The following is an 18,116-nucleotide window of genomic DNA, read 5'->3' as shown; positions in this document are numbered from 1 at the left end:
TGCATTGTCACGTATTTATAATAAACCGCTAACAACCATTGACAAAGCCAATAGTCCTGGCTGGCTGTGGGTGTATGTCACTTGTTGTGTTATTTATCTGGATGCAAAAACAGAAACTCGGAGAGGAAACAAAATACTGGTCGGGAGGTACACTTTGGGAATAACAGACATTTAGTTTAAGTGTTAAACCCATGCTACCCCTAATTACATAGAACATTTGTATTAAAATATTTATTTAGAGATCCCCTACATTTTTCAATCCCACTCAAAGCCCTGGATGAAGTCTCAGGCCATTTGAAAAGCAGGCCTGCTTTCTCCTACTGCCCCACCTCACACTACTGGGAATATCTCTCTCTTATCTTGGAAGAACAGAAGACTGCCCCTCACAGTCTTGGCGCTGCACGTGTGGGCGTGTTTTATGACGCTGGGTGCGTGTAAACATGGCGTGTTCAGCAGTAACAGCGCTCTCGTGCTCGGGAGATTCCAGCCGCCTGGTTCCCGCCCCCTCCGTTCGTCCTGTAACCTCCGTTTCATCAGCTTTGGGAAGTTTGCGGGGTTTTCCGTTCCCTGCAGGATAAATGGAGGCCGCGCGGGCTTCGGGCTCACTCGCTCACCGAGATCAGACCCGCAGAGGCCCGGACCAGACACGAAGCTGCCATGAAGCTCCTGCTGCCGTGTGCGCTGCTCGTGCTAGTGCTGTGCCACGAGCTCCATGCTGCCCCCGGTGAGTGTGCCAGCCCTGCCCTTCGCTCTTGACATGATAGCTCGGCGGGTTCATGCGCCTGATGCCGGGATCTGCGAGGAACCTGTTGGCCCCCCACATGAGAATCACAATCACCCTTTCATACTTCTGAGGTCATTATAATGTGCATTAGTATTTGTGTTAATTAATTGCAACCCCTGCTGTGTGGATTGCTCCATGGTTGCACATTTCAAATACTGTAAGGATAAGTATTAAATAAATATATGTATGCCGATTCAATGACTGCATTTAGTTAGCTGACATTGCCCATCCGTGTGGTGTGTTTTCCCTAGATTAACATGCTCTGCCCCAGAATGTACCCTGTCCAGCCCACAACCCCACTACCCCCTTCGTTGATTGCGGGACTTGGTGTTGTGATTCTGGGGGCGGTAGTTTATGAGGAGGGTGAGTTGGAAGAGTTGTTCATGAGAACGATTTCTTTCCGAGATATTTTGGGGCGGGCACGTGGTGTGTTACGGCCATATCTGCCGGTATTAGAGCTGGAGAACCAGGTTCCAGTCTCGGCATCGTCTCAACATCGTGTGATTCTGGGCAAATCACGTAATCTCCCCGTGCCTAAAAAAAATAAATAAAAATGAATGAATATGTCCTAATGTGATGCAACTGGTGCTCATGTAAAGCACTTCAATACCTACGGGTCGAATTAGCGCTAAATACAAATGCAAAAAAACAACCATTAATAATATTTGTTAGGTAGCACTTCTGCATTTTTTAAGCGCTATAAATAGGTGCTATTATTGGGGCGTTGTCAGCCAGGAGGACTGGAGAGGGGTTGGTGGGATGCATTTAGATCTCATCTCTACACGAGCAGCATGGGAGGGAGGAGGTATGGATGGGGGCTGGGGGCAGTAAGGGGCTGATTTCCTTAGCTTCATCACTGGGTTCCGTCGCCGGTAGAGGAGCGCATGCCACGGGGCCAGGTAGCGGGGCTTTAGCTGAGATGTAGTTTCAGTCAGTACCATGTCAGAGCTGGCGCTCCTCGGGGATCACATTTACTTTGACTTGTCTATTTATTGTGACATCACACCGTGCGAACACCCTTTACTGACACCTGCCTCTCTGTTCTCCACAGTGGCGTCGAACGCGCCCATCACCTGCTGCCGGAAATACCAGAAGAAGCCCGTCCAACTAAAGAAAGTGAAGACATACTACACCATCGACAACAGCCAGTGCACCAAGACACACGCCGTGGTGTAAGTACATCATTCTCAACTCTGTAGAAAGGAAATCACGCGACCCAGCAAGAATGTCCCACAATTCGTCCTCTAGAACCAGTGACACACAACATAATATCAGGTCAGCAGTGACCCATAGCAAGACCTGACAACAGGAAGCCACCGTTCTCTCTGCCAACAGTGACACATAGCACACCCAGCCGTACAGAATGGCAACAGTGACGCACAGTACACACAGTCGCACAGCATGCCAACTGTGACATACAGTACACCCAGACTTATAGCACAGCATGCCAACAGTGACACACAGTACACCCAGTCATACAGCACAGCATGTCAACAGGTACACACAGTACACCCAGCCATACAGCACAGCTTGCCAACTTTGACACACAGTACACCTAGACACACATGCCAACAGTGACACACAGTACACCCAGCCGTACAGCACAGCATGCCAACAGTGACACATAATACACCCAGCCACTCAGCATGCCAACAGTGACACACAGTACACCCAGCCGTACAGCACAGCATGCCAACAGTGACACACATTACACCCAGCCATACAGCATGCCAACAGTGACACACAGTACACCCAGCCGTACAGCACAGCATGCCAACAGTGACACACAGTACACCCAGTCATACAGCACAGCATGCCAACAGTGACACACAGTACACCCAGCCGTACAGCACAGCATGCCAACAGTGACACACATTACACCCAGCCACTCAGCATGCCAACAGTGACACACAGTACACCCAGCCGTACAGCACAGCATGCCAACAGTGACACACATTACACCCAGCCATACAGCATGCCAACAGTGACACACATTACACCCAGCCATACAGCATGCCAACAGTGACACACAGTACACCCAGCCATACAGCATGCCAACAGTGACACACATTACACCCAGCCATACAGCATGCCAACAGTGACACACATTACACCCAGCCATACAGCATGCCAACAGTGACACACATTACACCCAGCCATACAGCATGCCAACAGTGACACACAGTACACCCAGCCGTACAGCACAGCATGCCAACAGTGACACACAGTACACCCAGTCATACAGCACAGCATGTCAACAGTGACACATAGCACACCCAGCCGTACAGAATGGCAACAGTGACGCACAGTACACACAGTCACACAGCACAGCATGCCAACTGTGACATACAGTACACCCAGCCATATAGCACAGCATGCCAACAGTGACACACAGTACACCCAGTCATACAGCACAGCATGTCAACAGTGACACACAGTACACCCAGCCATACAGCACAGCTTGCCAACTGTGACACACAGTACACCTAGACACACATGCCAACAGTGACACACAGTACACCCAGCCATACAGCACAGCATGCCAACAGTGACACATAATACACCCAGCCACTCAGCATGCCAACAGTGACACACAGTACACCCAGCCGTACAGCACAGCATGCCAACAGTAACACACATTACACCCAGCCATACAGCATGCTAACAGTGACACACATTACACCCAGCCATACAGCATGCCAACAGTGACACACAGTACACCCAGCCATACAGCACAGCATGCCAACAGTGACACACATTACACCCAGCCATACAGCATGCCAACAGTGACACACATTACACACAGCCATACAGCATGCCAACAGTGACACACAGTGCACCTAGCCACACATGCCAACAGTGACACACAGTACGCCCAGCCATACAGCACAGCATGCCAACTGTGACACACAGTACACCTAGACACAAATGCCAACAGTGACACACAGTACACCCAGCCGTACAGCACAGCATGCTAACAGTGACACACAGTACACCCAGCCATACAGCACAGCATGCCAAAAGTGACACACAGTACACCTAGACACACATGCCAACAGTGACACACATTACACCCAGCCATACAGCACAGCATGCCAACAGTGACACATAATACACCCAGCCACTCAGCATGCCAACAGTGACACACAGTACACCCAGCCGTACAGCAGAGCATGCCAACAGTGACACACATTACACCCAGCCATGCAGCATGCCAACAGTGACACACATTACACCCAGCCATACAGCATGCCAACAGTGACACACAGTACACCCAGCCATACAGCACAACATGCCAACAGTGACACACATTACACCCAGCCATACAGCATGCCAACAGTGACACACATTACACCCAGCCATACAGCATGCCAACAGTGACACACTTTACACCCAGCCATACAGCATGCCAACAGTGACACACAGTACACCCAGCCATACAGCACAGCATGCCAACAGTGACACACATTACACCCAGCCATACAGCATGCCAACAGTGACACACATTACACCCAGCCATACAGCATGCCAACAGTGACACACATTACACCCAGCCATACAGCATGCCAACAGTGACACACAGTACACCTAGCCACACATGCCAACAGTGACACACAGTACGCCCAGCCATACAGCACAGCATGCCAACTGTGACACACAGTACGCCCAGCCATACAGCACAGCATGCCAACTGTGACACACAGTACACCTAGCCACACATGCCAACAGTGACACACAGTACACCCAGCCATACAGCACAGCATGCCAACTGTGACACACAGTACACCTAGACACACATGCCAACAGTGACACACAGTACACCCAGCCATACAGCACAGCATGCCAACAGTGACACATAATACACCCAGCCACACAGCATGCCAACAGTGAAACACAGTTCACCCAGCACAGCATGCCAACAGTGACACATACCCAGCCAAACAGATTGGCAACTATGACATACAGTACACTGAGACACACAGTACACCCAGCCATACAGCACAGCATGCCAACTGTGACACACAGTACACCTAGACACAAAGTACACATAGTCACACAGCACAGCATGCCAACTGTGACACACAGTACACCTAGCCACACAGAATGCCAACAGTGACACACAGGACACCATGCCAGCAGAGAAACACATCGTACCCTGCCAGCATTGGCACACGATGTGTGCTACTAGAAAATACATAATGTGCCCCCATGCCATTAGTGACAGTCAAACCCAGCATACTCGGTGAGTGCTGACACACAATAGATCAATGCAGTAGTGTCACCCACAGATCCAATAGCAGACACACAATACCATGAAACGAGGTGTGCTTTGGATGGACAGAGGAGTGGTAGCTGTCATGACAAATGAGACTCATTAGGTCTGACTTGACAACAGGGCTGCCTGCGAGATCCCTTGTTTCCAATTCTATCTAAGAGTAATAAGGGAACTGCACCAGCCCTAGCTCCGTGGGCAACAGCCCAGCCACTGAGAAACATGATACATTTTTTTGCTTTGTTAATTTTTTTTTACTACCATTCGTTCCAGTACAGTTCAGTGTGACAACTACTTACCACTTCTGCTGCGGAGCCAGAGACTAAGGGGCTGATTTATTTGTTGGTGGTAAGGCTACTCTGTCGCCACAGTGGCAGAATATCCATACCGCCAGCAGAATGGTCTGCCTGCCTGAATTAGATGCAGGTGGACCATAGGTTTAGTTCTCCAACGGCTTGACTGTCGGAGAAATGACTATATGTCCGCCCACCCAATCAGGATGGGTGGACATATAGCCATTTGTTTGCTGTCTGTCACCACCAGGCAAATCCTGGCTGTAAGGGACAATAAAATGCTAATAATGCATCACTACCCATGGCAAGGGTAACATTAAATTTTTTTAATTTCAAAAGGAAAATTCAGTTTCGGTCTTTTTGTTTTTTAAAAGAAAACTTTGTTGCATGGCTATGGCATGCTGACTCAGCCCTGTACCAAACAGGCAAATGCATTGACGGTGGTTCCTGACTGCATTATAATTGACCGCCTGATTGAGGCCATTTATAAACGTGGCAGGCGGTCCCTCTGCCAGGGGGGACAGTGTACTTTACTCTGTGTCCCTGGCGGGATGAGGGTCACTCGCCAAATTATAAACAAGGCCCTAAGTTAGGAAGCAACATGTTGCTGCATACTAATGTTGCATAGAGTGTGCAGACTTGTCATTAAGTAGTAAAACCTGAGAAACTGCAGAAATATGCATGTGGACAAGTTAAATATGCTATGCTTGCAGGCAAGGTAGTATGTATGTAGGCTCAGTGTAGCACACCCATATATCCACCAGCTATGTCCCCAGGGCCAGATTTATTAATATTTGGCTCAATGCAGCAAGACAACTTGCTGCGCTCCAGTGCGTCAAAGGGAGAGAATAGGAATGTATTATCATAACAAATCGTAAGAGAGGGTCCGAGGGAAGTGTTTAATGACCAAACAGGCTAATACCCCCTGTGTAACTACCTAAATAACAACAAAACCTGTAGGTCGAGTGGAGCTGAGATGTGCCCAATAACACTGGTAAAAAATGCACGGGAAAATTTGAAAAAAGAGACTATCAACTGTTGCTGATTAAGTCCTATCAGCCCACCTGATGGCGGAGCCTCATCATCTAGGACTTCCAAAACCAGGTCTGTGTGCAATCACCCTGTTAGATATCAGCAACGCATCACAAGACCAAGGTATGGTTACCACAGTTGTAAGTCCTGATAGTGGGACTGATATGTGCAGTGCAAGAAATACAAAAAAGTGTGAAGTGCGTTAAAATGGCTATCAAGGCAAACAAAGACCTTTAATAGTGTTTGCCTGGACGTCAGGTTAAAAAACAGTGGAATGACAGTGTGAAAGAATCACTGTCTAACTTGCTTGGTAGAGGTCAAGACAAAGATCGAAGAAAGGGCCAACATGTTTCTGCCTTATTGTGAAGTATCACTGGCATTCGTCAGGGCCAAGCTATAATCTGCTACTGCAAGGGCACTGTAGTATGTGCTCAACTAAGAAATAAAAAATAATAAGTGATCAATTTAGGAACCATCCTACCACATCTTCTCAGTCAGTGCTGTTGATGCGATAGGTCTTTCCTGTGTGAGAACAAAACGGAAAAAAGGCATTGTAGACATTGCATATGTATCATCCTCACAATTGAATCTGCAGCAAAAAAACATTAGAGGTTGCTGTAACACGTGCACACCCAGTGGAAATATGGCATTCTCTCAGACTAGACCATCACATCTCTGTGATAGTCACCTATACATGTTTAGTACATCACAAAAAGAATATACATTCAAGGGTTTGACACTTACCCATCAATTTATGGGAAGTGGACCTCACCTCACCCGGCAACTGCTCGGACGAATAAGGCACCGCTCTAAACGTACAAAAACAAACTCAATGATAGATGCGTGTCTTGAGGATATGGCCTCAGTGTACTGTTTCATAAACCCACCTATTTTCTAATCTGTCTATAACAGGTAACCCACCAGTATCTCTGATGGCTGCATCGGACGAATGAAGTATCTATTCCCCTTCGATTGTCTCTCAACGGGGTACTATATAGTTGTCCCTCTCATCTGATGATGCCTATATAAACAGTTGGTTGATATTGCTGTTTAAAAATGGAGGGAAAAAGAAGGGAGGGGGGGAGGGGGGGAATGTTAGTTATGGGGTCCCCCCTGTATTTGAGCTGTTCCTCAAGTAGGAAAGCCACACTTTTGATTTGTTGGTCTGTTAATCCTGAAAACCGGTACCCAAAGCATGCCAGGTATCAGGTCCCTTTCAGTGTATTCATAAGGGGGTTTAAAAGACAGCATTGTACCAGGGCCAGAGGTAATGTCTAAAGAGACAACAGTTTGTTGTTGTTACCTCATAGCTGGTGGAGCAATGTCCCCTCAGTCTTCACTACATGGAGTGGCAAAACTATGAACCAATTCCTTACACCCCCTAAGGTCTAAGATAACCCGGTCCCAACTTACCTGTCCGTCGGTACCTTTCGGCGGAATCACGAGCCGAAGGGGAGGCACCGACGGGCAGGACATGCGTCTATTTATAACGCAGGCGATTGATTGATTGGATCCACCTGTACCATGTCATTACAGCGCTACCATTGCGCTGTGTAGGACAGTGATCCCGCGCGCATGCGCACGATCACTCGTGAAAAGGAGCGCGCATGCGTGATGACGAGTGCGCCCTCCTGAGTACACAGCGCATGCCCATTAGCGGTGTACTGTCTTAAGATTTTCGCCGAAGGCGAGACACTGCCTAAATATGTATCGCGCTTGCGTGAAGAATGTTGTTGCTCAGCACTGCCTACCGCATCAATGCGGGGAATGCGAGAGCGGTATTGTTGTTATAAAACCTGGCACCATGGCGCAGTAGTTAGCTGGATTGTAACAATAAACCATTTCTATGTGTACCAGTGGGCGAAATGTAATTACAGGGGTCACTGGGTAATTGCCAATCATTGGTAGCGTGAAGGACGCTATACAATCTACACCAACAGACTGGATATAAATAAGGGGAAAGGTATGCTTAACCTGCTTCCCTGGACCGCTAGATGCTATCAACGAATAATAATCAGGGGTGGGACATCAGGATGCAGGTCAACGTTGAATATGATCAATGTGCCTACTGTGTAGATGAGACTGGAGGTGGGTAAGTCAGTGGACGCCCAAGTTTTTTGAACCAGACAAGTGATTAAATTGGTGCCTGATTCAGTGAGCGCCCCAACATTAGTGGGAGGCTCGATGTAAAATGGTCAGCGCACCAAGTGTGATATCGAAGAGCACCCACAGGCAAGTGTTCTACTCAGATGGATAACCATGGAATGCTGTCATTCAGTCCGTTAACATCAGATTTCAATCTGAAAATCCAGCGTTGCTCCTTAACAAAGAGGAAGTGGGAGACATCTGTGATATGTGGTGGAATATATGGCTGTTCCAGCACAACCCAAGACAAATCCTCAACTTTGTGTTTTGCACAGTTCCCACAGGGATAATGACCTTGGACTGGATTACTATTCCACAGAGTGTTAGTAATTTGTTTCATCTCGGTGCGGGGTCTAGTGTGCAACCTGGTGCACACTAGACCCCGCACCGAGATGAAACAAATTACTAACACTCTGTGGAATAGTAATCCAGTCCAAGGTCATTATCCCTGTGGGAACTGTGCTGCCTGTCCACAGACGTGTAAGACCTTGACTATTGACATTGGCACGAACAGACCCTGGAGATTGACAAGACATACAAATTGTAATTCCGAAAAATTAATATATCTGATCACTTGCCCTTGCAAGAAGCAATATGTGGGTCATACAACTCGGATGATCAAGTCTCGCATTAGCGAACACAAAAGTACAATCCGTTGCAGGAAGCAATCCACAGGCCTCACTAATCACTTTCTGGAAGCAAAACACAAAGTTGAGGATTTGTCTTGGGTTGTGCTGGAACAGCCATATATTCCACCACATATCACAGATGTCTCCCACTTCCTCTTTGTTAAGGAGCAACGCTGGATTTTCAGATTGAAATCTGATGTTAACGGACTGAATGACAGCATTCCATGGTTATCCATCTGAGTAGAACACTTGCCTGTGGGTGCTCTTCGATATCACACTTGGTGCGCTGACCATTTTACATCGAGCCTCCCACTAATGTTGGGGCGCTCACTGAATCAGGCACCAATTTAATCACTTGTCTGGTTCAAAAAACTTGGGCGTCCACTGACTTACCCACCTCCAGTCTCATCTACACAGTAGGCACATTGATCATATTCAACGTTGACCTGCATCCTGATGTCCCACCCCTGATTATTATTCGTTGATAGCATCTAGCGGTCCAGGGAAGCAGGTTAAGCATACCTTTCCCCTTATTTATATCCAGTCTGTTGGTGTAGATTGTATAGCGTCCTTCACGCTACCAATGATTGGCAATTACCCAGTGACCCCTGTAATTACATTTCGCCCACTGGTACACATAGAAATGGTTTATTGTTACAATCCAGCTAACTACTGCGCCATGGTGCCAGGTTTTATAACAACAATACCGCTCTCGCATTCCCCGCATTGATGCGGTAGGCAGTGCTGAGCAACAACATTCTTCACGCAAGCGCGATACATATTTAGGCAGTGTCTCGCCTTCGGCGAAAATCTTAAGACAGTACACCGCTAATGGGCATGCGCTGTGTACTCAGGAGGGCGCACTCGTCATCACGCATGCGCGCTCCTTTTCACGAGTGATCGTGCGCATGCGCGCGGGATCACTGTCCTACACAGCGCAATGGTAGCGCTGTAATGACATGGTACAGGTGGATCCAATCAATCAATCGCCTGCGCTATAAATAGACGCATGTCCTGCCCGTCGGTGCCTCCCCTTCGGCTCGTGATTCCGCCGAAAGGTACCGACGGACAGGTAAGTTGGGACCGGGTTATCTTAGACCTTAGGGGGTGTAAGGAATTGGTTCATAGTTTTGCCACTCCATGTAGTGAAGACTGAGGGGACATTGCTCCACCAGCTATGAGGTAACAACAACAAACTGTTGTCTCTTTAGACATTACCTCTGGCCCTGGTACAATGCTGTCTTTTAAACCCCCTTATGAATACACTGAAAGGGACCTGATACCTGGCATGCTTTGGGTACCGGTTTTCAGGATTAACAGACCAACAAATCAAAAGTGTGGCTTTCCTACTTGAGGAACAGCTCAAATACAGGGGGGACCCCATAACTAACATTCCCCCCCTACCCCCCTCCCTTCTTTTTCCCTCCATTTTTAAACAGCAATATCAACCAACTGTTTATATAGGCATCATCAGATGAGAGGGACAACTATATAGTACCCCGTTGAGAGACAATCGAAGGGGAATAGATACTTCATTCGTCCGATGCAGCCATCAGAGACACTGGTGGGTTACCTGTTATAGACAGATTAGAAAATAGGTGGGTTTATGAAACAGTACACTGAGGCCATATCCTCAAGACACGCATCTATCATTGAGTTTGTTTTTGTACGTTTAGAGCGGTGCCTTATTCGTCCGAGCAGTTGCCGGGTGAGGTGAGGTCCACTTCCCATAAATTGATGGGTAAGTGTCAAACCCTTGAATGTATATTCTTTTTGTGATGTACTAAACATGTATAGGTGACTATCACAGAGATGTGATGGTCTAGTCTGAGAGAATGCCATATTTCCACTGGGTGTGCACGTGTTACAGCAACCTCTAATGTTTTTTTGCTGCAGATTCAATTGTGAGGATGATACATATGCAATGTCTACAATGCCTTTTTTCCGTTTTGTTCTCACACAGGAAAGACCTATCGCATCAACAGCACTGACTGAGAAGATGTGGTAGGATGGTTCCTAAATTGATCACTTATTATTTTTTATTTCTTAGTTGAGCACATACTACAGTGCCCTTGCAGTAGCAGATTATAGCTTGGCCCTGACGAATGCCAGTGATACTTCACAATAAGGCAGAAACATGTTGGCCCTTTCTTCGATCTTTGTCTTGACCTCTACCAAGCAAGTTAGACAGTGATTCTTTCACACTGTCATTCCACTGTTTTTTAACCTGACGTCCAGGCAAACACTATTAAAGGTCTTTGTTTGCCTTGATAGCCATTTTAACGCACTTCACACTTTTTTGTATTTCTTGCACTGCACATATCAGTCCCACTATCAGGACTTACAACTGTGGTAACCATACCTTGGTCTTGTGATGCGTTGCTGATATCTAACAGGGTGATTGCACACAGACCTGGTTTTGGAAGTCCTAGATGATGAGGCTCCGCCATCAGGTGGGCTGATAGGACTTAATCAGCAACAGTTGATAGTCTCTTTTTTCAAATTTTCCCGTGCATTTTTTACCAGTGTTATTGGGCACATCTCAGCTCCACTCGACCTACAGGTTTTGTTGTTATTTAGAGAATAGGAATGTACCATAATTACTAACACATGGCGCATTCCTGCTCTCTTTGCTCTGCTGAGCGCACTTGTGGCTGCCAAACGCCACTGTAGGCACGCTTACGTCATAGTGCAAGGGTTCCTGTGCTTCAGGACACCTTCATGACAAAACAATCCTTAGAGGCATTGTCCTCTTTTTATGTGTGCTCCAGAATGTTGCACATGAAGAAAGAGGAAGTAACTAGGAGAAATAAACATACTTTCTTGTTACGCATCACCTGGGGAGGCATAGCATTTTGGCGAATTGCCAGGTTCACTAGTGTTAGTAAATTTGGGAATGCGCCAAAAACCATGGGTCTCTAAGTGGGAACATCCACGCTCCACCTAGGGAATGCCTTCCCAACGTAGAGTACACAAGGCAGCGACTTGAGCTACCTATCTGACTTAAGGACTTGCATTGCCTTGCATCACCTTGCAAGCCAAGATGCATCAGATTCATCAAGGGTAACGCAATCCCTCGATGAATCCGGCCCCCAGTGTTCAGTATCAGGAGTATAATATGAGACATAGGCAAGCATGTTCGCTCCTTGGCAGACTGTAAAGTGTTTGAACATTTCGTTAAATTCCCCTTCAGAACTTCATGTAAAACCTATGATGACTTGCTAGTCAATATTTTACAAAAATTGTGCCTCTACACTTCACCTAAATTTTCCAAAGTTTTCTTGGGGGAGAACCTCCGTGACCCCACACCGGTTGTATGATGGTGCAACGCAGGGAAATACATTGGATGCCATTAACACGCATTTTTTTACCATGAATGTTTTTACCACGTATATGCTTTCATGACGTCTGCCATTACCATGCATTGTTTTATACATAAAAAACGATGTATTTGTGGGGAGACGCCCACACCCCCCAACTTACCATAAATGCGTGGTAAAGGCATGCGCTGTAAAGGCATGCACATGGTAAAACTATGCATGCTACGAAATGCGTAGTAAAGTTACAGTAAGGTAAAAACCACTTTGTAAAGGCTGTTTGGCTCCCAGGTCCCCTTCAGGCGCCCTTGAATAGGGACAGAATCACCAGCTTGGTGCAGTGTGGCTCAATAGCCGACTGTTTGTTCCAAGTTTAACCCAGCTGGACTCCTGTTGAGGGCCCAACCTCTTTAGCTCTACACATAATAAACGAGCACTGGCAAAACTACATGGTGTGGCTATTAAGAGGCCTGTCGTGCAAACAGCATTACTGCATGCCTGTAATTTAAAAACCAGACCAACAAGGTGAAAATGAACCTTTGAATGAACTGTTTCATAGTTTCAATTCCTACCTTCAACCGTCGAAAAACCTTTGGAAACTGAAACCTGGTATGAAAATCTCCACAATGAACTATCTAGAAAAGTTAATGCTCGCCTGGCTCCCCAACATGCAATCACTATGTTTAGCGCGATTATAGCTTCACAGAATTCACGTTTTTTGGAATACTGTGGTACATGTTGTTGAAGAAAAAAATTATAACATCGTGCTACAGAAAGCTCAGTGTGAAAGGACAGATAAAATATTGTATATTGCTTAATTTCGCAATTTGATAAACAACGTTTATTTTTCTGCTCTGAGGTAATTATATTTTCTTTAGCACACAAAAGAAATCTCACTTAGTCAACAGAGAAGGAGACTATGTTTCTTATATAACAGTCTTTTGCAGAGATGTTTCACATAAGGAACTAATATTTCATCCATTTTTAAAAATCTTCTTGTGCTTTAAATTTGATGTTCCTATTCTGGAAAAAATGGCTGCTCCAATGTGCAGCTCCATGGGAGACAAGAGCATATCTGAAATATTTCATGTTTCTTACATTCAGGGGGTTCACGCAGGTACACGGCATCCCCCCACTCTTTTCACAGGGTGGACGCCGTCCCCCTGCCAAGGAGTTTGTCCCCGCAGAAATATGCTGAACTCGTCCCTGTGTAATTTTCAGACACCGGGACACGTTCAGCAGCACCTGCACGTTACCTGCTTTCCATTCCCAGCAGCAACGCGCAGGCAGCGAGTGAGTCTTTTTTCACCTCCAGCTGGGCTGAAGTTAAGGGGCCATCCGGCCTTCTTTTGTTTGTATATGCTGACTGGGGGCCGCCTGGAACCTTACATTTAAATGTAAATGCTACAGAGGGGGACAAAGGCACAGGTACTTAAGAAGAGCAGGCTTTTGCCTTTGATCTGTCTCTGTATATAAATGCAGACACTGTAAGACGGTCAGGTGGGTTAGTCTGTCCCAGTACTTACACAAATAATTGAAATAGCACTATTTTATTTATTTTAAAGCGATACATCGTGACGTCATGAGGTCATTTGCATAGTCGTACTTGGTCAGTACTTGGTCAGTTTCCTGAAAAATAACATCTGACAAATATTTTAGTGCATTTAAATAATTAAGTGATACTTCAAGTAAACATTTGGGGGCAGATTTACAAGCCCCTTGCATCATCTTTACATCACTTCTGTGATTCAGGAGCGTCGTAAACAAAGCGCCACTATGCGACAGTTTTACAATGTGATGCATCTAGTGAGATGCGTCACGTTCTAAAGCCATGCGCTACATTATATCTGCGACAGGTATAATGCATCCAGGGTGGGCGTTCCGTCGCAAGGAAGCCCGGTAAAAGTGACACACTGAAATCTACAAGATTTCACGGAGTCACTTTTGCTTCCATGCTGCGTCACTCCTTACGCCTGCTTGAAGCTGTCATAAGGAGTGACGCAGCATGTTAGACATAGGGCACTGCTGAGCATTGCTGGAGTTGCGTCGCGCTTGCCACACAACTCCAGCAATGCGCTGCCCTTACGCTAGAAGATGTGACACGCATCTGACTATCCTTGCGCCGTGGTGCGTCGCATCGTAAATGTGATGCATCTGTGGTGGCGCAAGGGTATTCATGCTTGTCGCATCTTTACTGGCGCATCCCTGCTAATATGAAGGGATGCGCCAGTCCTTGTAAATCCGCCCCTTGGTTAGCATGCAGAATATTTTGCTTTATTGAATAATACAGACATTACTTACATTTTGTAGCTTATTGTAACGGTGCCATACACCAGAGGAACAGCAAAGTGGCTGTTATATAAGTTATAATTGTTAAATACACTTTAAAACCTTATGATGAACCCCTGGGCGCTGTAGCAGCATCTTCAATGAACCCTGTGAACTTTACATGGGACATGAGTCCTGCACATGCACTATTGGGGTCCTCTATATGCAGTGTGACGTCCCACTGGCACACTGCAAATAGGGCAGGCAAAGTAGGCTGCAAAGAGGATCGAAATGAAGGAGCAACATGGAAGAGGATGAATGGAACGCAGGTGTGCTAGGGGAGGAAGGTAGGCGATGAAGCAACTTTGGGTGGGGTGAATGGGACACGGGCAAGGCCCGGGTAGTGGGAGGTGGAGGAAAGAGCAACACGGAGCACCAGGTGAGCTAACATAGGACGCAGACGATGGAGGAGAAAGAGCAAAGGACTGAGTAGGTGGGGCATCTAAGGGCTATGGAATATACATCAGAGATAAAGAGGTGGATTTTGATGTTGATTGGTGACTGCCTTTTACCATGAGGGTGGAACAAACCAGACACAGGCAGGGGTGGGAAAAAGGGAGAGAAAGAGAGGGTACAGAGTACTAAGGGTGTAGGTGAAAAGGCTTCTGGAAGGGGAGAGAGCCACAGTGCATGGAGCACTTTGTTGTGGCATGACTGGGGCACTGGCAGCAGAGGTGGGGACAGAGCAGCCTGGGTTGAGGAGGCAAAAAGGTTACAGACAATAATACATGAGCTGGAGAAAGCGCCATGGATGGGACGAGCAGCAGTGCTGATAGCAGAGCCTTCTTTTCCAACATGGAGGTGTGTGCGTTTGCATGAAGCACATCTCTATATCAACTAAGCAATGTCATTCTTCGCAGTGATGGCTACTGGCACTCTTATGGGAGGGCTAGAAGTGAAGAATGCACTGAGTTGGCTTTTCACTTTCTTGAATTCTGTGCCCTCTTCTTTGAACATGACTGCACCTGGTCCGCCCACTCGGCTGTGCCCTTGCTGGGAGGTTGTTGGGTATATCTTCTCAACAACTCCGATGTCTTTGCTCATATGCTGTTTTCATATCTGTGCTACAGCCAGGGTTTGCCGTGCTGTCCAATGCCTAGTCCTCAACCCATGTATTTTATGTCCCACAGGTTTGTGATGAAAAAGAAGAAGCGCCAAGTCTGTGCAGACCCCAACTCGTCGTGGGTCAAGGCCCGCCTGGACCGTCTTCAACGCAGATCATAACTCCAGCACTGGACTTCCAGAGAATAATGCATTCCAGCCACTTGTTGGTGTTCAGTCCTAGTCTACTGATTGGTCCTTCAATGCCATCTTTGTATCATGGTGGCTGACAGTGGCTGTAATGAGGTCACTTCCTGTAAAGAAGGCCAGGCACAGACATTCCTCTCCGGATCACTGCTGGGTAGGCACATGCTGTTGCTTGGAATAAGGTAGACGTCAGCCGGTCATGAATCCTGTCTCCCTCTTCAGTACTCCCAAGGGGCCGGACTGGCCAATCTGCCCCCCTGGCACTTCCCTGGTAGGCCGCAGGCTGGGGGCTTCATTCAGAGCTCCATGGACTGTCGCGACTCAACAGTGAGAGCCCCGTGGCTCATTCTAGTTGCAGCCTCCTACATTGTGAACTGGTTCGAACAGTTTTTGCCAGGGCTCAGATCGCCCTCCAGTCTTGCTCTAGTCCTTCATCTATTGTACTCTTTGTGCACGAGGAGTCATCATCCATCCTAGGTACATGATTGCCTGGTCTGGTCATCACATGATACAGGATTACAAAAAAGTACTGGAGGGAAAACAATAGCTCATTCTGTCTGACACAAAGCACAGCTGGTATACACACAAACAGTCAGTACTTACACAATGTCTGCAGTGGGTCAATGTGCAGAGGATTATAGTGGAGATTGGTTCAGTAATCATTGTACATTCAACTGTACTAGTATCCAGGGCAGGCTCAGATGCCCACTCCCTGCCCAGTGGCTGAAATGTGCTGCCAATGTCCAGAGACTGAGCTATATCAACTCTCAGCTTCTGCCAAATCCTTTGCATGATGTCAAGTATGTTTTGGGGTGAAGGTGCATATGCCACTTATGTGTGCCCGCGGCTCTGTGTCTTATCACCTTGGCACCTTGATGCCATGTTTGAACCCAGTCCATTTTGAGCTGACTGGACATTTTAACAATTTTAAAATCATTTCTGATATTCCCTTTTTCTGAAGACTTTCATTCGTTTTTATGCTTTTTTGATTCATATCACCTCACCACAATCCCACTGTCTCTCCCTCTCGGATAAACATCTTTTTAAAACACTTGCAATCCCATTTCAAAATAGAATGTACACCTGGCACACTATAGCTTTACAAGATGAGTGAAGTATTTCAGATTTCCTCTCAAACTCTTCCATTCTTATATTCAGAGGCACAGCTGCCTTTAGTGCAGCAGATTCACGTGAATCTGGGTCCACAGGTTGGAGGGACCCCTACACCCCAAATGATGGCAATATTTTATTATCAAACTGGGGCTAGAGGGGCCCACCTTCTTCTCTTACATTAGGAACAATGCCACCCTTTTCATTGCCACTGACTTAATTTGTTTTCACACAGTGGACAGTGGGCCAGCAGCATCCTCCGAGCAACAGGTATACCTTCACTTTGTAGAGGCCTCGCTGGTAGGGAAGGCAAGAGATTTCAGAGAAGGTGTCTCTAATAAGTCCAGTAGGGCTGGAATGAGGTCAGTCGCATGTGAGGCATTCCCACCCACGAAGATCAGTATATCATTTTGGGTACCACCCTCTGGCTTTCCCCACCAAACTCACAAAACATCAATTCTGACGGTCCCACACAACAGGAAACAATCGAACTAACTACTGATCCATTTTTTTCCATAACCCGAGTCACACAGACGTCTGTGAGGGAAACTTCAGAGCTGTTATGTTAAAGTCACACTCCAGACCCTCTAAAAGCACTGCCAGGGTTATGGCTGATTGTGTTGCACTAATACCAAATAACGATGAGATTAACAATAATAGCCATGTGTCTATAGGGTGTGAGTCACACACCTCTAAAAAAACTTGTCAGGTTCTTAATGCGGTGCTAAATTATGTAAGTATTTATGTATACTGGATGTATTTTCTATTATTTATTGATATTCTTGCTTCTGTGAAATGACATAACAGAAATAAATATTTTTGAAATGTGAATGTTGTGGTGTGGTTTGTTTGTTAAGGCAGTGCTGTGCTTTTGATTTTAGCTTGCACGAGGTTGGGGTATCAGATCTAGCTGGTGGGAAAGGTTCTTGTGGTGCTCTGCAGCGTGAGGTCTGTCGG

The 18,116-nt window shown here is 46.6% G+C and overlaps 1 protein-coding gene across 1 annotated transcript; it reads left to right on the top strand.

Annotated features, from left to right (window-relative positions):
* Nucleotides 1-509: 509 nt before the first annotated feature.
* Nucleotides 510-17,990, top strand: LOC147729815 (C-C motif chemokine 4 homolog). Its single transcript, XM_086954716.1, has 3 exons — nt 510-724; nt 1,836-1,956; nt 15,932-17,990. Exons 1-3 carry the CDS (start codon nt 658-660, stop codon nt 16,023-16,025), a joined length of 282 nt encoding a protein of 93 aa, XP_086810842.1. The 5' UTR covers nt 510-657; the 3' UTR covers nt 16,026-17,990.
* The last annotated feature ends 126 nt before the right edge of the window (nt 17,991-18,116 follow it).

This window comes from Lissotriton vulgaris, chromosome 2_1, assembly GCF_964263255.1.
Source record: "Lissotriton vulgaris chromosome 2_1, aLisVul1.2, whole genome shotgun sequence".
NCBI classification, from domain to species: domain Eukaryota; kingdom Metazoa; phylum Chordata; class Amphibia; order Caudata; family Salamandridae; genus Lissotriton; species Lissotriton vulgaris.
Note: the sequence above shows the minus strand (reverse complement) of the source record. Positions and strands in the feature narration are given on the sequence as shown.